Here is a 26,719-nt window from a genome sequence, read left to right as displayed (position 1 = left end):
TGCATCCATTTTCTCATGGGGAAATGTGTAGAAAAACAAACTAAATTGCCTTCCAAGAGAAGTTTAAAAGTCAAAAAAGTAACTTCCAGACAGTTTATACTGTCTGAAAACAAATTCAGACGCCCGTGTAAGAGGGCACAGTCCTCATGACCAGCAGTAAAAGCTGAAGCTGTAGGAATGAGGTTCAATCTATGCTTGGCATCACTTTGAAGAAGTTACAGTTAGAGCTGTTGGCAGCTTTCCATCCTAGCTTCCCGATACTCATATTCCACTTGCATTGCATATCTGATGATACTGCATGTCATCAGTTAATGACTATTATGCTACTTAAAAGCCATTTTCATATTGACATTCATTTTCTGTCTCATATTGTGCCTGGTGAGTCTTTGACCGGTTTGGACCATCATCCCATTTGCCCTTGGGAGGATCATTTGCTTATACAGGAGTGTCTTCAACTGCACATGCCAGAAGTTTGGCTCTAGCATATTCAGTTGTGCACTGGTCCAACTGGGAGAAGGAGCAGGTATCTGCTGATTTCAAAATGGAAAAAGATGAGTTTGGAAAGAAGACAGGGTTAACAGTCCTGCACTTAAAAAATAAGCATTAGCCAAAATTGTCTCTCCTTAAAAAAAATTACAGGTTAATGCTTGAAAAGGCAAAATTCACATGTTGCCTATTAATATAGTGTGTAATGTATTCTAAGCACAAATACTGCAGTTACTCTACAAGTGAATTCACAGGAGAATTTCACACTTCAGCTCTAGGTGACTCTTCTACCTTCAACTTGAACAACAACAAAAAAAACTCGTTTCTCATTAAGAATCGAATCTGGAAGCTCTCCGTATTTAGATGTAAGAGTATCTGTCTCAAGTAGCTCAGGAGACAGCTGCCTCTGTTGTATCCATGGGAAAGATCTCGATGTTGGCTTCACAGGGGTTTCAGTAGTAGTCTAGTAGTCCTCTGTCATCCACTGAAATCACTGGGCACTCTGCCTTTTACTTCAGTAAAACTGCTAATAATGTTAATACATGCTTGGTCAAACCAGTGGGAGGTGAAAGGCTTTGCCTACACCAAAGGTGAAGTTTATTCTGAGGAAATGGGTTATTCAAGCTAGAGTGAGATTTGGAGAATTCCTCACTTGGGGATGTTGCAGGGATATCTCCCATGAGGATCAGAGTTCTGACTACTTGGAGCACCACAGCCAGTCCTCTCCTGTTGGGTGTTTGGCTGTGGTGAAGTGCCAGGGAGCTAAGCAGAGCATGGGAACCCCGCAATTTCTTGCATGGGTAGTAATATGGGCCCCTGGGATGAGGCTTGCCCTTTCCTTATTAATAGAGAGAAAACACGACCCAGAGAATGGTGTTTTGAAAACTAAACCTTCCTTTTTCTATTTTGCTACTACTAGGATGGAGTAAGCAAGAGTCCAGAAAAGCGTTCCTCTCTACCAAGACCTTCTTCTATCCTTCCTCCTCGAAGAGGTCTGTCAGGAGACCGAGACAGAGAGGAGAACTCTCTCTCCCTCACAACCTCCCTTTCCTCTTCAGTACGACGGCCTACCCGTATGTTCTTTGCATATTAACTTTCTCCTGCTGCTCTGGTTGTCTCCCATTGTTGTTAAATTTGTCCCGTGGTTGTTACACCATGGGTCCCTAGCCCTCAGCACTGAGGGGTAGGTCTGAGGTGTGGTGGTGGAAATCAGGGCCTCAGATTGTTTCTGTTTAGGTAGCAAGGTCTTAAAACCAGACAAGGAGGGCATCTTTTCCACAGTCTACAAAGCCCAGGGCAGTTCAGGCTTAAAACCTATGTTAGAAAATGTCTTTGCAGGGACCTCGGGGCTGGTAAGATATTTAACGCAGGGTATTTGTAAGCAACCACAAGAATGAGACAGATCTCAACAGGCAATAAAAACATTCTGATGGATCTGAAAATATTGAACCTAATAGTTTCAGTCATTAATTTGCTGTTTTACTGTAATGATCTCTGTATGCTCTGGTCTAGGGGTAAAAGCTCTCTAGTCTGAGAGTTGCAAAGATGTTAGCTAGTGGAAGGGTCATCAGGGGAAATCAGGGTAGTTAGCCATCCAGGTGCTTTTGTGAGGACCAATTCTATTAAATCATAAGCCAAAAGAAATTGCAAGACAGAATTTTACCAAATAACCGCAAAATTTTAACTTAATTTGCGTTTAGCCCAGGCTTCAGCCCCTGGATCTGACATGGTTCCCTGCTCTCCCATGGAAATTATTCTGCCTTTGTCTCTTTAGAAACCACTAACTGCCCTTCATAAAAGAAGCTTAAAAGAAAGGGGAATGAGCTGTTAAAATTCTACCACAGCATCTTCTAAAATTCTTGGCTGATGCTCGAAGACTAAAACAGAGACCCTTTGTGAGCAGAGTGCCTCGCAGGTGGCCCAACAGCCTGTTCTGCTGGCTCACCGCAAGAGCCATTGAGCATTTGTCAATATGGTGGAAGGACTGAGCAATGAAAAACAGATATACCAAAGTGGCGGGGAATCTGGGCAAAAAAATCACAACCCCTTTCCATTACAGGTGGTGTTGTGAGAAGGTTTAGATCTGGTTTGGGGTTGGTTGGGAAAGAAAGAAATCCTTCAGAGAAACTGCAGGTGAAAATGGAGTCTCATGTTCAGTCTGTTTCATGTGTTGTGTAGAACAGAGTTTCTCATGGATCCCAGGAACAGCAGTGCATTCACTTTGGTCCATCAATGTTAAGCATGCAGAATAATTAGCAAGTAGCTTGAGTGGGACTTTGATAAGCCCCCTTGGATGCTTTAGAGAGGTCCATTGGATTTATCATCCCTGAACATTTAAAAGTTGGAACCAACTATATGCAGCCATTCAGCATTGAGGTTCTCAGGTGCTAAGTGTTGGTTTGCTCCTTCTCTGAGTGCCCTCAGCAAACACTGAGTGCTGTAAACACTGGATGGAGATATCTCAGCCTCCTCTGTTTGCTGTAGAGAGTTACAAGCAAAGCTGGCTGCAGAAAGCACAATGCCACTAGTAAACTGATTCTTAATTTTAAGTGAAAAGGGCTAGCAATGCCACTGACACCAAAGGGAGGCAATGCAAAATGTTATGGTATTATTTTTTTAACTTGCATGAAGATGTAAATTGAATGTACCTTTTAATCAAAGTTGCCTCCTATAATTGCCTTCTTTCCCTGCACTAATCGAATAATTGAACTTTAACCTCATGAAATTCAGTAAGGGGCAGTGGAGTGCTGCACCTAAGGAGAGGAATGTCCTGTCTGGTCAGCCAGGCAGGAAGCACAGAGATTTGGGGAAACACATCTGTGCTGCAGAACCGGTGCCTCGGTCACCAAACAGGTGAATTACAAGCTCAATCCCAGGTGACGAGGTAGCTCTTAGCGAGGTAACTTACCTACCTTGTCTGGCTAAGTAAGACAGAGACAGACCCCCAGTCTGCTACTCCAGCGTTAGCACAGGCAGCACCGTCTTGGGGCTGTGTCTCACACAGTTATAGCCTTGGGAGGTACAGTATGGTCAGTATGATCAATGCTGTTTTGTTTTTCCTTGCATATAGGATCGGAGCCAATTCGTAGCAGAACAGGAAAAAGTGGAACTTCTACCCCCACCACTCCTGGCTCCACTGCCATCACTCCAGGAACCCCACCTAGCTACTCCTCCCGTACTCCAGGCACTCCGGGGACTCCGAGCTATTCCAGAACCCCACACACTCCTGGGACCCCCAAATCTGCTATACTGGTACCCACTGAGAAAAAAATTGCAATCATCCGCACTCCTCCCAAGTCTCCAGCCACTCCGAAGCAGCTACGAGTTATTAATCAGCCTCTACCTGACCTCAAGAATGTCAGGTCCAAAATCGGTTCGACAGATAATATCAAATACCAGCCTAAAGGAGGGCAGGTAAGGATTCCTCTCTTTACATTTGTCCATATTTGATATATTCTCATGTCCACACTGCAGTGCTGGGATGGAAGCTGTCTTGAGTTACCTTGTGAATGCTGCTGCTGCTGTTCTCACTGCCATAGACATAGGGTGTTTTTTTAAGTGGTCATAAATGATAGGGGGAAAGATTACCATCATAAAAGTATTTTGTCACCTGAAAATTAACACTGTCTCACTGAGATCAAAAGTTTGCACTCCCTGCCACAGATACGTTCAGCTTAAATCTTAGCAGCTTCCACTTAGCAGCAAGTTAGAGAGGTTCTGTCTCCTTGAAGCAGTCTCAGATTCAACCTAGATAAATGTGAGCAGGATTGCACAGGAGGATGACTCTTCACTGTGTCGCGTTACTTGACGTGCTTCGTGTTGGGTGGTGGTAATGAGAGTGCAACCTCCAGCCTGATAAATCCACCCTAGGCTAAAGATAATGGGAAGAGCTACATGTTAGACTTAACTGCTCTTTTTTTGCTGCCTGTTTTGAATAAGCAAGAAAATGGCATAAAATATAAACTGGAGAAGGCATATGAAATAAGAAAAGGTGAATGCATAAGAAGGCAGATTATAATTTTCTGTTCTCACCATGTGAGTGTAGAAGAATTCAGGAAAAGCTGATATAATTGAAAGCTGGAAAATATCAAAGAACATGCATGGTTATGCCATGAAACATACAACCTTGAGGACAACCTTCATCTAAGGAGGCGACATATGTGTAGAGTAACAAAATCTATTACTATGGACAGCGCTAACATAAATTCTGGAAAGAACAGTGAAAATGTAGGCTTTTAGGTTGAGCTAGAGCTTTGGGGGAGTGAGGAAAGATCAGATTAGGAGTACTCTGTCTCCATAGAATATGGGGTTTCTAAAGAGTTCCTGCTTGTACAGAGCTGTTGCCAGACCTAGAGTAATCATTTCTCTGTTTTGGGTACTGCACACGTGGTTATGTAGATGGCAATAAAAGCCCAAATTATCTCCAAGCAAGCTTTCTGCATTGAAGAACTACTGTTTCGGCTTACAGGATGAAGTAGTTCATTTTAATAATATTTTAATGCTTGTAAAACCATTCATAACCTTGAAAGAAATTTTATTTCATTTAGAAATAAATGAAGAAAGAAAATACAGCTTGCCAAGATTTATACTAGAAAGACAGGGAAATCACAATTGCGAGGGTAAAGAAATCAGTTTGTTTATTTTTTGTTAAAAGATCTTTTGCATTTCGTATTGATTCTGGACCACAGCCCTACCACAAAATAACCCCTGTGTCCCCAGCCCCTTTGTGCCTCCCTAGGCGCTGCGATTGCCGCATTAGTTACGGCAGTGGCAGTGAGAAGAGTTGTCTTTTCTGGAAGGACCATCTTAGACGTTGATCCTGCTTTCACGGTAAATTCACACACTCGGTGCTCTCCAGGATTTGGACTGTAGCTAATTATTCAGATAAAGTCAGGACGATAGCGCTTCAGCAAAGCTCGTTTCTGCCTTTATTTTGGTGTCTGTGTAACGCCTGTGCATGGGAGTTCCTGTCGGGTTGCACGGGGTTCAGGGGCCTCAAGAAGGAGGCATCGAGGCTGACGTTGCTGCTAGCGTAACCTGCCTGGGTGCTGCAGATAGGACTTAAAACCAAGGCCGTGTTAGCCCATCCGCCTCCTCCCATTACTCTCTGTGGATCGTAAGGCCACACAAGACCAGAGGATCACAGCAAATTGCGTTTCTTTGTAAACATTTTGCCTAAAAGCTATATTTCCTTAACACTTTTGGAAAGTTGTACGTTGCAATTTGCAAGAACACACAACACTCAGCATTTCATCCCTCTTGGGGGACAATATGGGAAAAGTGCTGGGTCTACATGGTAAGGTCAGTGAAGCTAAAGCACTTTTTAATTCCCCGTGTTGTGTAGCCGCTGACTGGTGGCTGGGACAAATAGAGATGCACTGAGTTCTTCCAGTCTGCTTTATACCTCAGTCAAGGTAAGAGGATTTAAGATTAGTTCTTTCCCTGTTTCTCCAGTTGATTTTAAAGGGTCTACCAGAGAAACACAGGAAAGGTCTGCTTGCTTCTTGTCTGGTGGCAAATACTCTGTCGGCTGAAATGAGCTGTTATCTGCTATCTGCTTTCAGTGATGATATATGAAATGAACAGAAGGCTGCTCAAGTTCTACAGCCTGCACTGGGAGTGCTGATAGCAGTAACCACGGGAAAGACGAGCAGACAAAAAGCCAGTATATATCTGGGCAAGTTAAGCACATAAACATGACATGCCAGTCGCTAAAGAGCACAGATATGCAACCCAAAAGCGTCATCTGGAGATAGACTCTATCCTTTTCCCAGAGGCGTATCTTAACCTAGCACAAGGTCTCCCCTTAGCTTACAGCTGTCCCAGAAAAGCAGCAGCACTGAGAAAGTGCCAGACGCTGAGGTGTAGAGCTAAGAAGCAGGGGATGTTCAGATGCTAAAGAAATCAAGAAATGCAGGACTTCAACCTTGACTTTCATCAGAAGCTCATCAGGCAACAGATTGATTTTAGCTCTGTCTTGCAAGCCACGAAACTGAAGAAGAATAGAGGAATAGCTGCATGTGACCAAAAAAAAAAGGCTTCTGGGGAAAGCAGCAAAATAATGTTGCCCTGCACTAAGTTCCTGCTAGAAATAGGTGGTCTGAGATGCGTTTAAATGGTATTCTGCAGTCTGGAGAAGTGCAGGGCTCTGCTCTAGGATGCAGCCAGTAGGTAGTTGTCTGGTTTTCTCTTTGAAGTAATGTATCGTTCTTGGCAAAGCTCATGGCTGTGTCTGCTGGGCTTCAGGTGGATTTTAGCAGTGCATCAGCTGTGGAGGAAATACTGTGCTTGCAAAAGTAACCCATTTGCATCTGTTATTTTTCAGACAGCCCAAGGGAAACATGGGGGAAAATTGAGGGGCTGGAAATCTGTTTCAGATGCCAGAACTGGAGGGAGGTTTTTTTATGTTGGGATTTTTTTTCTTCTTGAAATTCTGCCTGTGAATGTGGTTTGTACCATATCGATAGCGTATCAGCATATGAAAGCACACCAGTCAGGTAGAGTATCTATAAGGCATCAGAGGCCAGGAAGTAAGCAAGAAGCCGACTTACAGATCAGGTGTAAACTAGCACTAACTTCTGTAACAGCCTGGCACTTGGTAAGGCATAAGGTGACCCATAGAAGAACAAAATATCCAAGTGATAGTGGAGAATGAAGTGACCCCCAAAGACTTGTAGGAAGATTCAGAGAAACAAAATCACTCTTTACCCTAAACTGTAGAAAACAAAGTGCATTTGGTCATGGGTGAGAGAGTCTGAATAAATTGATGACACTGATATTCAGCGGACCTTGTCCAGCACCTGCAGATACAATTGATGGCTAAAGAGAATAGGTACTTACGTTATATACTACAAGAAAGCAGCACAGGGATGGATAAGACATCTGAGAATTTGGCAGAGGAGGCGGGTTGGGTAGATATCTCCTTCTTTGCCCAGTTCTTTTGCTTTGGCAACACAACACACACACGCACATAATCACAATTTACATCCTTGCCTGCAACGAGTAGTACACCAAGACCATTCCTGTTAAACCATGTCCCTAAGTGCCTAAAATGCAGATCTATAATTGAAAGATAAGTTAGGAATTGCTGGCACAACTTCAAAACTGTCACAGCTCAAAAAGCATCATTTTTAGGGTTTTGAAATTTAGAGTTTTGGCTCATTGTTGCAGATTTGTACAGAAATAACATCTTGCGGCTCCTGTGTTCATATTCCACTCATGTAATGGGAGGCTTGCCTGAGTACAGCCTGCACAGTTAAACCTCGAATTATTATTGACAAAAGGATCCTTCTTCCTGACTCATAGTTCAGAAATATGAAGCAATCACTGTTAGGCTTCAGCAGGTGTCAGAACGTGTCATGGGGGAAGGTGCTTGGTTGGTAGAAATGAGCAGGGAATTGGAACTCGCTGTGCAGATAGGACCTTTGCTTTCTGTGTGCCTGGTCACATCCCTGCATGACGTTGCCCGAGGACAGACTGCAAACACGGGTGCTCCCCAGGAGGGTCATGACATGTCTGGTGTAGCTCCAGCCAAAGTCTCTTGAAGTCAGTGAGTAACTAAACTTGTTGTCAGGGGTTATCAGGTTTTGTTCTTTTGGAGCTGGGATACAGTGTCTCTCCACTGACTATAGCAGCAGCTCACACAAACAGCTGAAACCCTTCCCTGAAGCTAGAGGAGACCAATCCCAGGGGTAGTGGACAGTGTTGGTTACTGGTCTTTCATTAATATCATGGAGAGAAGCTGCACTTTCTTCTGGAGCACACGGAAACCACCAGGATGTAGAGTCTTGCAAAAGCCCCACTCATCCCAGCCCCAAGTTCAGCAGGGGAGGCATTTTCAGCTGAGCTCTGAGTAATCTGCTCTTTGGCAATGAAATGGTTGATAGGGAAAATGTTCAGGCAACCCCCAGTCTGGATCAGAGCTGTTTGGTCTTATAATACATGTTCTGTCTCGGATGGAAAGGTGAGAAGAAAGAAGTTTATTTTGCTAGATAGGAGAGAAAGGGAACCGTGGTGCCTTTTTTTTTTTTTTTTTTTTTTGTGGAAATTTGGACTTGAACAAGAACAAAAAAAAAACAAGAAAAAGACTTGCTGATCTATTGAGATGTGAGAAAGCCATTTTCCATTAAGAGCTAAACACAAGATACTTTCTGAACTCAAACAGAATGATCCAATTTTCTCCATTATGCTGCAGTAAAGAAAATGTAGGCCTAGTTACTCAGAACTCATTCCTTCTTAAAAGTGTTCAATCTGATTTGAAATCTTTATTATTTGGTTATGTTTGAAGCTGTTAATACTCCTTCCATGAAAATGGAGTGTTGCCGCTAATGTTTCAGGATCAAACCCTGTAATTTGGCAAAATGCATCTTTCTTGTTTGTTTCTTTAAGGATCTGTGGAATCTTGCTTTTTAGATGATTTAATGGAGCTCATAGCATTTTTCTTACACTTTGTGCATGAAAATCCTTCAGTTTCTTTTATTATTTTTTGGATTGGATTCCTACACTTAGTGATGACAACATGACACTTGTTACACTTGACCTAACTTGGATTTTGCGTTTCCTTGAGCTGTCTGTTGTTGTTGTCTCTTGACTGTAAACTCTTTGCCATGAAAAGGGGCAGTTTTGCTTTGTATTTCACAGCATCATTATCAGTGTTTCTACCACATCTGTATAACCAGAACAAGATTTACTGAGCCAGCTATTAGGTTTAAGCATGACATATTAGTTTCTCTTCCTGTGGTTAATTTTGGAGAAAGAAACAAATGTTTATTTGTATATAATACTTATGAAAGCAATATCATCTAACGCAGATCTATCTACTTGGGACAACTAATAACATATATATGAACTTAGTTCATATTTTAATATTTTAATTTCTTTGAAATGTTTTAATTTCTTTGAAGTACAAGTCTTTAACAGAGATGCCCTCAGAAAACACTCCTTTTGCTTTGTGTTCTGCTGAAGTACCTTTTTTTTTTCATTATTAGGGACCTGCCTCGTTCCATGTGGCCACTGACAAATAGAGTAATTTGTAAAAGGGAAAAAAGAAGGCTGCAAGTTCTTCACAGTGAGAGGTGTAAATCAGCCATCGTTGTGCAATACGAGTATTAAAGACAGGGCTGCTTGGACGACCTGGGCCCTAGTATTGGAAGTATCTATTTTCAGTTGCTTAGAATTGTCTTAAAGTTTAACTGTTCTGGCCAAAATATGACATGCCCAGTGTCTGCCCTGGCTTCCTTTTTTAAGGTCAGCATTGTGCCAGTGCCCTCACCCTTGCTAGCAGTAAAGTGAGGAGGGACACTCCATTTTATCCATGCTGTGTCCAGTGCAGCCTTTTGTTTCACCTCTTACGAGCAGGTAGGCTGGCAGCTTCGCTACTGTATGTATCCAGTAAACCCAGCAGTGCAAAATCAGAATATGATCTCAAGCTCTGTTTGTAGATGTGCAAAGTCTGAGGCATATTTTTTCTTCAGGGGCTTTGCTAGGCCAGAGAAATAGGCTTCCCTCCCTTTTCTCTGCAAGTAGCCTCTACTAGGAGCATAGAAATGGTAGTGTCTGTCCTTGGAAGCATATAATATTGGAAGTGCTTAGAAATGCTTCTCGATAATGATCAGGTTTTAACATTTACCTTATTTCTGATGCAAGACCAGTTCTTGTCTCAATCTTTGTGGCAGTTTTGTGGAATAAACCCAGCATTTACTGTCTAGGCTTTGCTTTCCCAGCGTAGCCTAACTTCACCCTGTGCAAAACAAATGACAAGGAACCTCTGCTGGCTCCTGGGCAAAAAAATACCTTCCAGCCCCTGTGCAATGTGCCTTGGTCATCCAGAATCAGATGGACAGGAGGGAACTTGCCTGTCTCAGCCTAGCAGGCCAGTGTGGAGGGAGCGAGGGAGTCTACCCGTAGATCTGTGCGGGAGATCGGCCTGCTGGCATTTGCAGTGGAGGTGACTAGAAATCAGGCCTGCTTCTTCCACAGAGCAAAACGTTCCTTCTCTTGACTGAGAGCGTGAGCAGGCTTGATCTTTCATTTAATGTGCAGCACAGTTACAGCGCCTATACCTACACCCCTACCACACCTCCACCCCCACACAAGATGTACACACATATACAGGAACACGGAGACCTTCCTGGTGAGTCATGGTGTTTGCACTCCCTCTGTCGCAGGCAGCTGCATCATCTAATTTGTTTCATAAAGCACCATCCTAAACGTTTTCCATTTTCTCGTTGTAGCTCTGTTCCCCTGGGAGGCTGTTGCCGAGCCTCCATGCTTGGATAGTTACACGTTTTCCTCTAGATTGCATCTGGCATTACTATACACAGTCAGTTTGCGCTCTTTGCAAGCTACAGTTGCTCTTCAGCTTAAATAGTTCCTCCCTGGTACTTTCCCTCCGACTTTTACAATCAGATTTACTAGTTCATTTACTAGGGTTTAATAGCTCAGGGAGCAGCCAGTTACAGAGGGCAGTCGTGATCTAACTGTGTGTAGTCAGATATATTCTGGGAGAGGAAGATGCAGATAATCAGGGAGAACATGGATCAGTACAGTTCATCCCTATGCTGGATGACCAGCGCATCCGCATCACTCAGATCTCATTTCAGCCTTCAGCGTAGGACATAAGTGATACATAGGTCTTCTGCTGGCCCCTCTACACAGGGGCACATGTCACCCAGCGAGACAGAGAGGATAATTGAGATGATTGTTCCTTTACATATCGGCTAGCCGGGTCCATGGGCCATGAGATTTGTAATTTGTCAGACTTCTGGGTGCAAATCAACCTTTGGGCGCTTATCAAAGGCACCCTCTCAACTCATCACCTTGCTTTGGCTTCCTTTTTAAGCTACAGGCCCCCAGTCCACAGCACTAAGGTCTCCTCATGACCCCTAAGTCAGCATTTTTTAGAGTAAATGGAGCCCTGTGGCTATTGCTAAGAGTTGCAGCTGATCTGTCACTGAGATGTGCTCAAAAAGTGCTGGGAAAGCTTTCTGTTTTGCCCAGCGTGGTCTGACTTAAAGTTCTGTGGGAACCAGATCTGGCTGCGCATCTGATGTGCATTTCTGTAACTGATGTGACACCTGTCCTGTATAGCACTGGGGTGCATCATTGAAACACACAGTATTTGAGATAAAGCACAAACATAAAACTCCAGAGGCCGTTCGCTTTCATGTGTCAGTGTACATCGATTGAAAAGACAGAAATGGGTTCAGAAGTGCCGATGCCCTCCTGAACGGCTGGATGTGACCCAGCAGCTGCGGCGGTTTCTGGCACCATTGTCACCTTTGTTGCTGAGCCTGCCGTCGCCACCGATTTTTCCCAGTTAAAGCAAGGGAGCACTTAACGTCCGAATATTTTGACAGATACAGTGGTTGTAATGAGAAGGAAACACCTTACTGTGGAAAACTTCTTTGCTTTAGCTGCGAAGTATGAAAATTTGTTCTTGGAGTTCAGACTGGGCTTGAAAGGTCCAGTGTTTTCTGAATGTGTTTTTTGAATGTGACATTGGCACCACTGCAAGAGCAAGGAGCTGCAAATCCTGGTCTCCCTGTAAGGCAGGCAAATATTTTGGAGAGGTGAGGCACAGGGGAAGCAATTTCACACTTAGCAAGGAGCCTTGGTCAGTTTGGGAAACTGAGGCCAGGAAGTAGAGGCCTCATAAGGTTCTTCTTCCTCTCACCGATGGCTTCAGCAGGTTTGCAGCTGATTTCTGTTACTGGTGTGGTAAAAAAAAAAAAGCCAGAAGGTACCTGCAAATCTGTTCCTCTCTCTCATCTCAGTATCAGTCAGTTTTACCTTCAACATCTGCCAACAGAACTGTGCTAAATATATGTTAGTGAAAGCTCGTGAATTGCCATTTAGTAAAATGAATACATAATGCCTAAAATTATATGGCTTGTGTGGGAAAAAAACAGTATAAACTTACACTGTGTGTTAGTAACATAGGGGTGAATAAAATCCACCATAACATTTGCATAAAGACTTGGTATTTAACCTAGAGGAGTGAATATGCCGAGCTGGCTGCACGTTTTGGGTGAGGGAAAGCTCCTGGTCAGAGAAGGCAGGTGGAGCCAGGGACTCCTTTACACGCACCTGAGATCAGCACAATCCCCTCCCTGTGCCCCAAAGGAGTCCCGCAGCGGTGTCACCTGGCAGCTACAGGTTTCCAGGTGCTGTTGTTTCAGCGTTGCCCTTTGTATTTCACCACCACCTCATGAGATAGAAAAAGAGAGCAACATATGGCGTGGTTTTCTTTCTCATATTTCAGTGCAAGTGTTAAGAAGGAGCGACAGCAGGAGGCAAAAGTGCCTTGCTCCCTTGTCCTGCACCCTGCTTGGTGTGTGTGTATGGTGAATAGTAAGTTACCTCCGATTCCTTTTAGGTTAGGATTTTAAACAAGAAGATCGATTTTAGTGATATTCAGTCCCGCTGTGGTTCCAGAGATAACATCAAACATTCTGCAGGGGGAGGAAATGTAAGTAGTACAGACGTGCTATGAACAGGCACCTCCGCTGTGGTGACCACCTTGCACAGCCAGCCCCACTCCTGCCTCCCTTCCTCTGAGCACTATTTTCCTCCTTGCTACTGTTTCACATGTGAGTCTGGTCTGGTAGTTGTGTTAGTCTTGTGTATGCAGTGGTGGCTCTCTGATCCTTCTGCACAGAGCACAGCACACCCCTGGGACCTGGCCAGGAAAAGGAAGTGGGACAAGAATGGTCATGTCTAAGACCCAAGGATGCTGACAGTGGAAGCGCAGCGGGAGCCAAGGTGGTTCAGTGGCCAATGGGAGTCGTTTCCAGAAAGTCCCAATTATCCCGTCGAGAGTCCAGCCGCACGGCTGAGCGTCTCCTAGTGCCACAGTCTTTCCGCAGCTAATCTTGTCAGTCATGTGCAGTTGTCGGAGGGGGAAGGAAACAGAAATAAAACAGAAGGACAAAGCAAACTCAGAGGGATGATATGATCGGTTGGTGCTGAGTGCTAATGTATCTCCGGCACGTTAGTATTCCAGTATAATGAAGAGAGGCTGCTTGGGGTTTGATCAGTACTAGCAGTCATGTCTGAATGGTTTAAGCTGGCCTTGACTCCTCTGGTGGAAACGATGCCCCCTCAAATGCCAGCGCTGACCGTGTGCCGGGCTTGGAGGGGCTGCTGCGTTAGCAAAGACAGGCTAATGCAGGGAGGGGGAAAGCTCTCTAAAATGGATTGAGCTGAAAATTCATACTGTACTGAGATGGGGGAAAGAAATATGAAACAGATGGTAGGAAAGAAACAGCCACCAGACTGTTCCTTGTTTCTCAGAGGCACATTGAGAAGCAGGACCAAGGGGGCTGCAAGCAGAGCTTTGGAAATCACCACCTCGAGGGGACAGCTCACAGACATTTTAGAAGAGGACTCACAACCCAGTCTGCTTCATTCTCCTCTGCATTTTACTAATGGAAAAACTTAACCCTGCTGTCATCTTCCTAGGTGGAAAGGAAGCTTATTGCATTAATCCAGGTGTTTCCTCCCTTGTGGCATGGTCTGTTTTCCACTAACCATCTCTCCTTTTCCAGTGGGTTGTAGAGACTTTGGTGTTTTTCTGCCGGGCTTGGGCTTTTACTTATTCTTTTCATTCCTGTAATTTTTTTTTTTTTTTTTGTATTTTATGTGTGATTTTGGCAGGTACAAATTGTAACCAAGAAGATAGATTTGAGTCACGTGACTTCAAAGTGTGGCTCCCTCAAGAACATCCACCACAAGCCAGGTATTGTAGGATTTTATGGGATGTGACAAAGCAGGACCCACTCCTTGTACGTAAAAAAGAAAGCATGGATGGTACCATTCACTTTTATAGTCCAAAAGAAAGTAGCTACACTTCGATAATAGAAATGATACTCTTAATTTTACTTACCTAACTATATAAAGACGTGTGTAGGACCACCAGTTAAGAGATGAGATAAAGTAATGGCACAGACAATGTTGCTGGGGCACAATGTCAGATTAATAAGATGGTGAAACACAGGCAGAAATCAGCAAAGTACTTATGTGCCTAAATCACATCAAAGTCAGTAGGACTAAAGCACATACTTAAAAGTTTGAATATGCGTCAAAGGTTTTGTATTTTCTGTAACATTGGGCATGGTAGTTGGTGCTTGTCTAACCTCGTTATATCTCAACTGAGATAGTATGAATGCACCTGTGTGTATTGTGTCCGACTTTCTCCTGGGTGATTTCAGTTCTTAATCTTTATTTCCTTTCTTTGTGTAGGTGGCGGACGTGTGAAAATTGAAAGTGTGAAGCTGGATTTCAAAGAAAAGGCACAGGCTAAAGTTGGTTCCCTTGAAAATGCCCACCATGTACCTGGCGGTGGTAATGTCAAGGTAACAGAAAAACCCTCGGGGAAAAAGCCCAAAGACAGAAACAGTAAGAGAGGATCTAACATAGCCAAAACACATTAATAAGCCAGTGCACATTAAGCAGGGTGAAATTCCTAACCTTTGATACGTTTAAGACTTCTTGAAAGAAAATCACACCCAAAAAATGATCTGTAACAAGTGATTTTAGTAAATGGATAATGTATTCTAGCAACATTCAATAGCAGAGAGGAAAGCTGAAGGTAGGTTTTCAGTTCTGTGTAAAGAAGTTAAGAACTCAAATGTTACTGAAAGTCAGTGGGAGATACTTTCTTAGATGTTTAAATTAAGTTGGTGCACTGTGAATCTTGAACGTAGCTGTAACTGATGGGAATGGCACGTTGGAATATAAGGCATCGTACTGCCTGGATGATGCATGCTATTGATAACGGCTTCTGTAAAAGGAAAAAATCGGTGAGTAATTTTTGGGTCCTGACCTGGTCCCAAAAGACCTGAGCTGCCTGACTGCTGAGGCAGGTGCTGAGCAGCTGGTTTTGAGAAGAAGAGCGAGCCCTATTCAGGATCAGTTCACCTAAAGGAAAGGAATGTTGGCCTTGGAAAGGAACGCTGGAAAGCGCCCTGTCAGCGAGGGCTTTTTAGATCAGTCCCCTCCCATCCCGTGTTAAATTCTTTGCTTTCCTGGAACAGATTGACAGCCAGAAGCTCAACTTCAGAGAGCACGCCAAGGCCCGCGTCGACCATGGCGCCGAGATCATCACGCAGTCCCCGGGCCGGTCCAGCGTGGCTTCGCCGCGCAGGCTCAGCAACGTCTCGTCCTCTGGAAGCATCAACCTGCTCGAGTCGCCCCAGCTCGCGACCCTCGCTGAAGACGTCACGGCCGCCCTCGCCAAGCAGGGCTTATGAATCTGCTCCATTTCGCGTCGTATGAAGTAATAATATTTAGGCATGAGCTCTTGGCGGGAATGGGCTCAGAGCAGGTGTTACATTCATCCTTTACCATGTCTAAAACTAAGTCATATCCCAAGACTTGTAGTTAACATACAATAATAATAATAATAATAAAAAACAGAAAAAAAAACAGGAAAAAAAGTAGATGCAGAAATTGGCCTGATCTCCATTTCCAACAGGAAGACACTGGCTTTATATGGGTATACAACTGCAGTATGTTACATTGGACAATTATTGTTGCTCTGCTCTGTCTTGCATGGAGTACTGTACTATGATAAAATGCATTTTTACCTTCCATGTGCCTGAAGGCCATCCACCTCTTTCTGAAGAGCCTTGTTAATATCCCAAGTTGCTGTTCTCTTGATAGATGGGAAAATAAAAAATGAAAAAGTTGCCCATTGTAAGTTATTACAGGTTAAATTAAGAGTCTGCTTACCAGAAGGTCGGGCATATAGAGAAATTCAAGTTTAACTTAAAAAAAAAAAAAAAAGTTATTTTGTATAAATGAGTAGAACAAAAGTTGAACTAAGTTATTAACATTTTTTTTGGGCCTGGGTAATTATGTCAGTGTATAGCTGAAAAGCCAATAAATTATTTAACTAATAACTAAAAATAGTAGTTGAAAAACACTTGAACCATGTTTGGGGAAGTGACGTAAAAAAGCTGTCGAAAGGAAGCACTTCCACCCCAATGGACTTGTGTCTGAGTAGAATGTTGGTTAAGCGGCTAGATGTGTGTGCGCACTACCGGTTTCACACCCTTTCCATCTGTTTGATACAGTATTATAGATATATATATTTCTCTGTGGCCATTTGTGATATGCCCTCCTCATATACTTGAATATTCTACTTTATTCACAGTATCTGTGTCTCTTGCACCCTTTGGTGTTGCAATTTTAGGTATGTAAAAGTAGATGTTAGCAGGGTTTTTTTCCCTATTCATAAGAATACATTTAAAAAGACAAAAACTTTTAGCATGAAGTTGCTTTCTGTAACAACTAAAAGCCGTGACCCTGTTTTAGTGCCAGATGCAAGTCTCTTCTGTGATGCTAGAAAAAAGATTCCTTCCTTCCTCCCCTCCTTCCCTCCCTTTCTCCACCAAGAATGGTTTTTGTTGTGGGGTCCAGAAGCTTGTAAGAGGGTCTCCAAAGATGGTTGGGTTTGAATTCTGGATTTTTTGAAAATCCAAAGTAGTTCGGTTTGGGCTTTTTTTTTTTTTTAAAAAAAAAACAACTCCTGTAGTAACAGTGAATGTTAGATTTATTTATTTATTTTTTCTTTTGCTAAAGTTGAAACACAGGAAAAAAAAGTATTATTATGTTGTTTCCACTCCTTCCACTCCTTCAGTGATGTCTTATATAAACACTCGGGCACTCAAATAACAGTGATAAATATAGCAGAGATGCCTATAAATTATTGTACATGAATAAATAAAATAAGCTCCTGGGTTGCTGTGGGGATTAATCAATAAATAGGGCATCTTAAAACTGAACAAAGAAGTGGGGTTTATATTGACTATAAAAAGTATAAGATAAAGTGTTCATAAAAGGTAAAGGGCAGAGATATATAAACATCAAATGAAATGGAGTTACTTGTGAGAACTCCAACACTATCTTGTGGACACTAAGAGAACACTGAAGGTAATATAGTAGTATTACTCATCAGCAGATAGTAATCTGCTGATATTATGTACAGTAGACATTATGAAATGACCAGTTTACATTCTTGCAGATTGTTTGATCTTTTCCTTTTGAAACCTCTAAGCTTTGCACTGTCAGTTGAGCTATACTTGATCCATGTGTTAGGTTAACATTGTGTGCTGGAAGCTTTTGATCTGTTCTTTTTGCTTCTTAATTTGTATGTATGCGTGTGTGTGTGTTGGGGTTTGATCTGAAAAGATGCATAGAGAAGATTTTTATGTCTGTGGAGAAGGATTCTTGTAACTAATAGCACAGGATTCAGGTGGCAAATGCACAGTTACTGAACAGTGGGTCTTCAGTGGCATGAGTGGGACTTTTAGCTAAGCTGTCACAGCAGTATAAAGACAAAATGGTTAAAACTCCCAAATTTTTGCTGAAGATGAACTCCTAACAGCCCCACACATGACATTTCAGCTTAGGAAAAAAAAAAAAAAAAGCTTTTTTCACACTCTGAGGTTCCTAATACTGTTTGTAAGTCATTCATCTTATACGAAGGACAGTGAGTCTAGAAGTACGCTAAGTGTGTCTGGAAGATTCTGATTGCTGCCTTGTATTTGCTGTACTCTTGCTTAGAGTAATTGCCTAAGAGTTCATGTGGAAACACGTGACAGACAAGGGGCATCACAAGCCCCTTTCCCTTGTTCCAGAAAAACAAAACAAAAACACAAATAAAAAAAAATACTTTGATCATGTTGCTCTGGTCATACCACCAGCTAGCAAAAATTAGCCTTGCAGTGGTTTTTAATGCCTTTTGCCAACGTGGGAGAGTCTGTGGTACTCCTGAGCATCCAGCTTCTCCAAAGCTGGACAGCAGCCAGTCAGAACAGCGTTAACCTGTGACTCAAGTGTTTTTATTCTGCTTTTAAGATTGACGTACTCTAGATGATGAAGCTTTGTTAACACACCTACCAAGTCTGAAATTAGATGGGTGTAACACACCAAGTCATTTATTTCATGCATTAAAATAAGCTTTCTTGTCCTGGTTCAGGCAAAGACCTTTGTAATTGTAATCATCCTTCCATAGAAAGAATCCTAGAGTGCTGTGGAGTTAGATGAAAATAAAAGAAATCAAGAGTTTTGTGCTGTTAAATAAATAAAAAAAAAATAAACAAGTTATGTTACATGACTCTAGATGTTCACTGGAAAAGCTCATATTAATCTTTACTTCTCAAGCAGCGTGTTGGTTTTGAAAAACAACAGTTTTGTAAATACGTAATGCCCACTAAAGGTAGAGCCAGCTTCCTAGAAACTGCATCCGTTGTGTTTCTTTTCCGCAGGATACCGGGTACCTGAGGCCCGGCTTTGTAACAGCGCAGGGAGAATCCACACAGATGGGACAGGCAAGCCCCTGTGGGTAGCAGGGGGAGAGCCTCAAGTTACTGCTGTCTGGCAGGCTGTGCAGACAAGAGCAACAGCGCTTCTGCCCCATCTGCAGAGTTCTCTTTCTATGTAACCACAAGCCAAAAGAAATCAAAGTAGAGCAAACCTTTGTCCAGCAACAGTAAAGGTAAAACTACTCTCGATGAGGACAATTTTTTGCCTATTAGGGCTATGTAGATTTTTGCTGTACAGCAGCAAATGGTATTATCCATTCAGCGCTACATTAAAGTACAGTAGTAACCTCATCGTGGCTGCTCACATATAGAAATTTGCCCATACACGCGACCTGCAGGGAGTCGCGAGGCGGCCGATGTGGAATTACCACACGTGAGCAGTTGTTTTTGCCACGCTGGACCAAATACCGTTCGAAAACCAAGTGCAAACGTCCCTTCACAGGCGACTGCCGTGAAGAGTAGGTCGCTTTTGCGATCGCACCCAGAGCAGATAGGATTTTAGCGTGGGTGGGCGCAGCGCTCGCTCTCTAGCACAGCTGCTAAAGCAAATCCCCCTGCAGCTCGCGCAGTTCCCACTGCAGGAGGGCGAATTCGTTTCACGTGTGGAAAAAGCCACTTCAACTTTAGCAAAGAGAAAAAGCCGACAAGTAAACATGCTGTATGCTGGGATGTTACGGAATACAGTCTGCTGTTACAAACCTGTGTTTTTTTATTTCTGATAATTCTAGAGCCTCTTATCATAAAAGGCGTTTCTTGAATGGCTGGTGGTAGGTAGTTCATGTTTTTCAATCCGATTTGCAATTGTATTTGTTGCTGTATAGTGATTGTTTTGCAAAATAAAATCGCTTGTCATCTAACGGTGTGTATGTGCTGCTGTTTGCGACGCCGCGTTTCCCCCGCTGCACGTCACGGTGCTCCTGAAGGGAAGAGCATCACGTACCCCTTGGTGCCACGTGCCCTCAGCCTTGCCAAGAAAGCTCAGAGCAGCGTAAGCGCTCAGGGCACTTAATAGCCCTGCTATTTCTTGCCCAAAAAGCAAGAAAGCTCTTTTTTTTACAGCTTATGAATAACTTACCCCAGGATTTGTCGCCGGTGGCCAGAGCCACCCGTTTGTCGCAGGGCTGAGAACGGACTGCTCATCGCTCCGGTGCGCCTTTGCTAGGGCCCCGCCCCGCCCCCAGGGGGCGCGCGCGGGCTTGAAGCGCCGCAGCTGTTAACGGTCGCCGCGAGCCGTTGGTCTCGCGCCGCGCCTGCGCCCCGCAGGGCTTAAATAGCGCGCGGCCGTTAACGGTTGCTGTGTGGCTCTTGGTCTTGTGGTGCTCGTGCGACGCTGTAAGGAGACTGGGCTTGATCTCCTCCTTTTCGAGGGACCCTCGGGAGGGCCTGGCTGTGGAGGACAACCCTGGGTGGCTTCCTCCAGCGAGACTGTGTGGACTGAAGGTAATGGGAGCTGCCCCGAACGCCTAGGGGAAAAAAATAAAAAAGGAAGGAAAAAGTTTAGACCTCGAGGGCTCCTTGAAGTAGTTTGCTACCTTGAAAGGGTGAAAGGGGCAAATCCCCCCTGTAAGGGGATTTGGGTTTTTGGGTGTTGAGGCCCTTAACTTACCTCAGGTTAAGTGGAAACACTGCTCTGAAGGTGGAGGAAAGACATACTCAGTGAACTTCTATGCACTGACCCAAGCCACCTGTGTGTGCCTGACCCTGAGACAGCATAGGGCTGTGGTGTGAGGGAATGGAGAATGTCCTTTTCTGAGGCTGCCCTGCCTTTGCACAGACCTTGCTTCCTGCCCCAATTCCTATCTGAGAGAGCTAGTGCCATTCTGGTCTAGGTGAGAAGAGAGGGGAAATGAGTACCACAAGTACCACAGACTGGGTAGCTGCAGGGGGATTCTTCCACCGAAACTATGTGTAGGTGGTTGGGGGGCCTGAAACACACTTGTGTTACAGTCCCAGCAGTAGGAGGGAGTAGTTTCCAGGCCCCTGAGCAGCTAGGCTCTGGACATGGTGCCTCAATACTCCTAAATTAATGCTGTCAGACCACCTGGAAGAATGAAGCAGGTGCTCTTAATTACCATTCAAAGCCTGTTTGTAAAGGTGCTCCAGGGGCAAGGCAGAGCTGATGATCCCTGGAAAAAAGTTGAGAACAAAAGGGTAGAGTACTGCTTTAAGAACTTGCAGCTGAAGCAGTGGTTGGGAGCAGCTGCTGAGAACTTGTTTCTGCTTTTGAAGTGTCTGAAAGTGCAACAGCAGCAAGCAGAGGTGGTGTTTTTAATGAACTTGGTCTCATTAGCAGCGTTTGGTAGGTGATAAATTATGGTTTGCTAGTAAAATCTGATGTGGGAGTCCTAAGGAGCGAAGCTGTGAATCAAAACTTTAACTCCAGTGTTATTAAAAGCCATGGTAGCCCAGGAATCCTGTTACAGCACTTACAAGATGGGCAGATTTTTGGTGCACTTAGCATGGTATATTGTTTTGTGTGGTGTTCATTGCATAGTACAGGAAAATGGTACAAAAATACAGGTGAATTATGAAATGGCTCAGATCACTCTGTGGAATGACAAGGAGAGGCCTTTCATCTAGGGGTGTGTGACCATGAAGGAGTCTCAGCTGCTGCTTTCAAAATAGAGGAAACTTCTCTCAGTTAAGAAAAATGGTGATACATGTTGTGTGTTTTCTCTCTCCCTTCTTTCAAGCAAAACCTTTTGCAGCTACTGCTTAAGCAGTTGTGTTTCATGACTTGGAGATGTGCAAGGGACAGTGTTCTGCTTTGACTGTGAAAGCTTATCTTCCCCCACTCTTAAGTTCTGTCAGATAACCCTGTAATCCCTTGGGTTTTGTTGCAACCCCTTGCCTTATCTGCCTGGTATTTCACTGTGGTTAAGTGATTCTGTGAATAAGAACAGTTGCTGGAACATGTACAAAGGTGATGCTGCTGCTGTGACTGAGGAGTGTGGGGGTTTTTGTTTTGCTTAATTTCAGGCTATTATCATTAGAAAATAGGTTTCTTCAGATCCATGAGTACTGATAGTCCTATTTAGTCCAGCTGTCTGGCGTAAGAGATTAAGCATCCAACTGTCCCTGTGACCTAGCTAAGTTAGTCTGCGCTAGCCCAAAGTCATATAGCAATAGCAGCAAACTGGCTGTCGCATAATTTTGGGGGCTTGTTTATGTTTGTTTCTGAAGACAACTGTGTTACTCTTGAGCAAAACTGGCAAGCAGAGCTGCGAATGAGACATTTGAAGAATTTTAGCCAAAATGTTTTGATACAGATCTTTAAAAGCCCTTAAAGAAAACATGGAGCTCTGTCTAGTTTCTCTGACTTTTTCTGCAAAACACCTGAGGGGCAGAGGAGAGGAGAAGGTTGCCATATTTATTAATTTTAAACCACCTTATGTGGAGGCTGGATACTACTGTCACAGCAGAACAGTAGCATTTGACCTTGTCTTTACACTGCTGTAAAACCTACTGCACAGAAATTTTTCTGTGCCTACACTTCGACTTCCTTGCCCTGCTTGAGTGTAGTTACTTGTAAAGTCCAAAAAAGACATCCTAGAAAGAGATGGATAAATGAGAAGATGACTTTTGCTACACTACCTAAGAGACCTTTCTGAGAATAGAATAAAATGGGTGGTGTCCATCAGAGCTAACTTTCTATGGGTGGTTGTCCCAAGAGTGTGGAGAGAAAGGCTGGCATACAGCTGGAGCTGCTTAGTGGTGTCCACCTTGGTGTACAGGTGGAGCTGCTTAGAGCTTTGCTCTCAGATTCTGCCTGGTAATGCAAAGGATCAAGATAGCTTGGATCATGGCTTTTTCCAAACAGAGTATTACAGGTAAAGTCAAGGTGTGAATTTTTGAAAGGTTATGCGATGAGGATCGAGGCTGAGGCCTTGGAGAATACTGACAGGGGGTTAAGATCAAGGTGCAGTTTAGGGCACTTGCCTGTTCTGGATACTTGCACATGCTGTGTTGGATTTATGCTCAGCTCATCAGTGTTCCTTTGACTGTTCTGGGGTCAGGACTGAATGCTGCTGTGGCTTTGGGTACATAAAGGTGGCCATGCAGTGCTAGAAGTCATGTCACCAGCTAAAGTCATGTGGTTTAGGTGGACACCAGGGTGCAGGTGGAAAAACAGTATTGGGGCATGGAGATGGAGTGGGGAATGGCTTCGTGGTGGAACCAGCCGTTTGAGCCAGCCTGTCTGGGTTTCCAGGTGACTGTTCCTCTTTCTAGAATGCCTGAAGTGATGGAGCAACTTGACTGTCCAGTGTTGAGTTAATTGGGAGCGAGGTGGAGGTGTGTGTGTGAAGAGACTGGAATTCAAAAAAGCTTTCTGTCTTGCTGGTGAATCCACAGACTTGGAAAGAAGTGGGGCAAATTTAATAGTCTCTTGGGAAAATGCATAGTAGAATGTGGGGGCAACTTCTGTGTGCCTTGAAGCAAGGATAGTTGCAGAGCCCAAAACAACTGGCAAGGTGAAGGGTATCCATGGCATCACTATGGCAGAATTGAAAGCACCAGTTGTGAGATAATGCCTTGCAAGGGTTCTGCATGCCTGTCAGTGCACAATGATGGACCTATGGGAGGCAGCTCTGGTGCTTGCCTGTTTTATGATGAACCATAAGCTGCTTGCATTTCTTGTGCTTCAGGAAATTAGGCAGACTGATCCTGACTGCTGTGGCTGTGCAAGTAGGTGTCATGGCAACTGCTTGTCACTCATCCTGATTTTTCTGCAAAGGCACCAGTGAGAAAAATCTGTTTCATAGTATGCTCTTAAATCAGGTGCCTCTGAAAGCCTTATCAAACATATTATATATTGCTCTTTTCTTGGGGTGTGTGTGTGTGCGGTGGTTTTTGTCATCATTATCCCCCTTTCCCCCCCACCCCCCAACAAAAGCCTCATATCTGACATTAAAGAAGAACTTAAGAAATCAGGAGACCGGTTTACGGCCTGGCTTTTCACAACACAGTTTTAGGTTAATTTTTAGATACAGTCAAATGGTGACCACAGATCTCAACCTCTGTTGCAAACAGTTCCAGTGTATAAATAAAATTTGTGGGCTGGTACTCTTATGCAGGTAACAGATCACCCTACCCCACTTGCAGAGCACGCAAAGCTATCTCCAAAGCAAGGCAAGAACAAAATTAGCCTCTAGCCATTGTCAAACTAAAATAAATCACCTTGATCACTTCTTGGTAGAGTGCTGGTCAGTCTGTCTAGACTGGGAAATCTGTTAGAGTCTTAGGGCAATGCCAGCTGTTATCTTTGTTCTCTGTTTTTGTGTGATGTTGCTTAAAGGAAGAATGAGGAAAACAATGTATTTCAAAGCTGTTATCTCCTAAAGATTCCTTCAAGGATGTAGCACAAAGCCAGGTATATGTGCTAATATGTTGTCCTCCTCTTCTTTGGGTTTGAAACCAGCTAATAGCACAGGGGCTTTTATGGGATTTGTTTCTTGTGGAGCTTTGTGTTCATATTTGTGGTTCCTCTAGATTGCCTGGTCTAGACTAATCCTGATGATTGTCTCTGGGTGTCCCTGTTGGTCTGTAGACTCCATATTAGATCTTTCAGCTGCAGTCCAACTAAGTTGCAGCATTCTTTTGCATGTCTGCTTGCTTTTGGGTAGCAGAGGATGGCAATAATAGGCTTTGGTCCAGAATATCAAACTGGAGGGTATTGTAAATGATTGATTCTCAAGAGCAGGAGTGGGGAGAGATGCCCATTCATAAAATAAGCCCTAAAAGTGCTTACCAGTTACTGAGGGAATCCAGGTGTCTTAAAGTTGATCCAGTTGAATATTAAAACTGATTTAAATGCCTGATGGCGCTAGTTTTGAGAGTGAGCCTGCATGGCACTCCAAGTAGCATCCATGTATGCCATCCTTACCCTGGAAGGGTTAGCTTGATGATTAAGTGTGCAGCCTGGTAGATGTTATGGATTCTTTATGCATACTGTGAGCCTTTGCAAGGCAGAAGGTGACACTGTACTTCTTAATCTTAACTGGATGTGTGTGTGTGTTTTTTTTTTTTTTTAATTGCAAATATTTCTAAAAATTCTTGTCCTCATTTTTTTTGTTTAGAGTTTTTTATTGTTTAGTAGTAACTCAATTGTTTAATTGATTGCTTAATAGTAAAACTAAAACTAAGATTAGACTGCGGATATACAGCTAGGAGGGAGACTGTGCTTTATAATCAAACAACATTAGAAAACTAGAAAAAGCAATTATTTAAATGATATACTTATCAGTCTTGTTGCATTGTTTCACTTCTGGTGAAAGATCCTTTTTGATAGAAAGTGAATTTGCGTTTCAAATTCTAGTCAAAGATTTTTCTGTGAAAGTCTTGGATCCATTGAGGGGATGTGGAGTAGGAAAACTTTAATACATACCCTGCATTTAACTAACTTGCATTTAACTCTTTCCCCACCCCCCTCTCCTTCTGAAGCTATACTTATAGAAGAAAATCCTTACCTTAAAGCTTTGTCTGGCCTAACTCCTCTAAAGTGGAAAAAGTAATACTTAAACTTCCCTGCCTGAGCAAACTAATCTTGAGATTAATTTCTACACCAGTAGAAAGTTACTGCTAACAACAACAAAAAAAAAGGACTAGTATAGCCTTTTGACACTCAGGTTAGTAGGGTTTTCTGTGTGTTTTTCCTTTTATTTATTTTTTTAATTCCTAAACTGGTGTCTACAAACATTGCTTAGACTCTATTTAACAAATACCTTCTGATTAACCCTTTGATATTTCTTTTGAGTGCAAGGGCCATTTGGGCATAAGGTAGACTGCACAGGTGATATCCTTCATGAGCAGGGAACAGAATCAGCTAAAGTCCCTGTAAGCAAGGCCTGAATTGGGCACCAGGAAAACCTTACCCCAGGAAGGGTTAAGTGGTGGCTACTTGCTGCGTTTTCAGCAAATCTTTCTTGAAGAACCCGTGAGGAATGAAATAGGTGGTATTGATCAGTCTGTCTCCTATCCCAGAAAGGGATGACTTAGGTGAGTTTAAGTGTCTAATATTAAGTAGGGGAATTGAAAGACTCTCATAAGTTTGGCCTTGGCTTTTTGGAGCATCTCTCCTTAAACTTGTACACACACACACACATATATAAAAATATCAATGGATTTTCACAAACTCTTAAAATATAATGGTGGATCTGAGTTGGTCTTTCACTTTATTCTGTAAACTTGTAGTGTATTATCTCCTGGTATTTTTAGATATGTAAGAGGATCTAATCTAGTGGTGATCGGAGACTGAGAAATGTTTCCAACAAACCTTACTCAAGTGAATTGTGTAAAAGAGCAACTTCTCTGGGTTTAAGTTGGGAACTCAAGTACATCTGGCAGTGCACCCAGGCTGTAATGCAGTGCATGCTGAGTTACAGTGTGGTGCCTGAGCTCCACCAGTTGCTGTCCTCTGCACTGCTGTTTTGGATCTTTCTGTGTGGGGGGAACACCACAGGCCACCTCCACCCCCCCTTCCCTGTCTGAGAGGGGTGCACTCAACTGAACCACTCACTTTTGAATTTAATGCTTGCTCCCCTTATATTCCTGCTCTGAAGGGGTGTCTCTTGCCTTGCTCCATGCTGCATGAGGTGCTGCAGGGACGCATGGAAGGCGACTTGACCTTAAACTACTAACAAGCTCTTCTACCTCCTCTTGCCACTCCTCCCCTCTGTGGTTGTGGTGGGACGTGGCCCGCGAGTGGCACGGGAGCCGCAAGGCACGACAGAGGAGAGGCCCTTCCCGCAGCGGCGCCGTCCGCAGCTCCCTCCTGCTGCAGCCTGGCGCTGCCTCCAAACTTTGGCAGGAGGGGGGAGCCGCGGTGCCCGGCGTCCCCCCCCCACCCCGCGCCACCCGCCCGCCATTCCCGTTCCCGCCCGCCTGCGGCTCGCGGTGCTGGGAGC

General features: G+C 43.7%; 1 protein-coding gene across 12 annotated transcripts in view; it reads left to right on the top strand.

Moving 5' to 3' along the window:
* Positions 1-16,630, top strand: part of MAP2 (microtubule associated protein 2) — a 131,667-nt gene extending 115,037 nt beyond the window's left edge. For 11 of the 12 annotated variants that reach the window (XM_088523706.1, XM_088523711.1, XM_010222566.2 and 8 more), the window contains 5 exons: positions 1,406-1,559; positions 3,557-3,900; positions 14,143-14,224; positions 14,728-14,840; positions 15,522-16,630. In XM_088523706.1, coding sequence (XP_088379832.1) covers positions 1,406-1,559; positions 3,557-3,900; positions 14,143-14,224; positions 14,728-14,840; positions 15,522-15,737 — 909 coding nt within the window. In that variant the 3' untranslated portion in view covers positions 15,738-16,630. Of the gene's footprint in view, positions 1-1,405; positions 1,560-3,556; positions 3,901-12,862; positions 12,956-14,142; positions 14,225-14,727; positions 14,841-15,521 lie in introns of all 12 variants that reach the window. The other variant, XM_088523712.1, reaches the window with a different exon arrangement.
* Positions 16,631-26,719: the final 10,089 nt, after the last annotated feature.

Source organism: Tinamus guttatus, unplaced genomic scaffold (assembly GCF_059628265.1).
Source record: "Tinamus guttatus ecotype Peru unplaced genomic scaffold, ASM5962826v1 Tinamus_guttatus_pri_ptg000197l, whole genome shotgun sequence".
Lineage (NCBI taxonomy): Eukaryota > Metazoa > Chordata > Aves > Tinamiformes > Tinamidae > Tinamus > Tinamus guttatus.
This window is presented reverse-complemented; position numbering and strand designations above follow the sequence as displayed.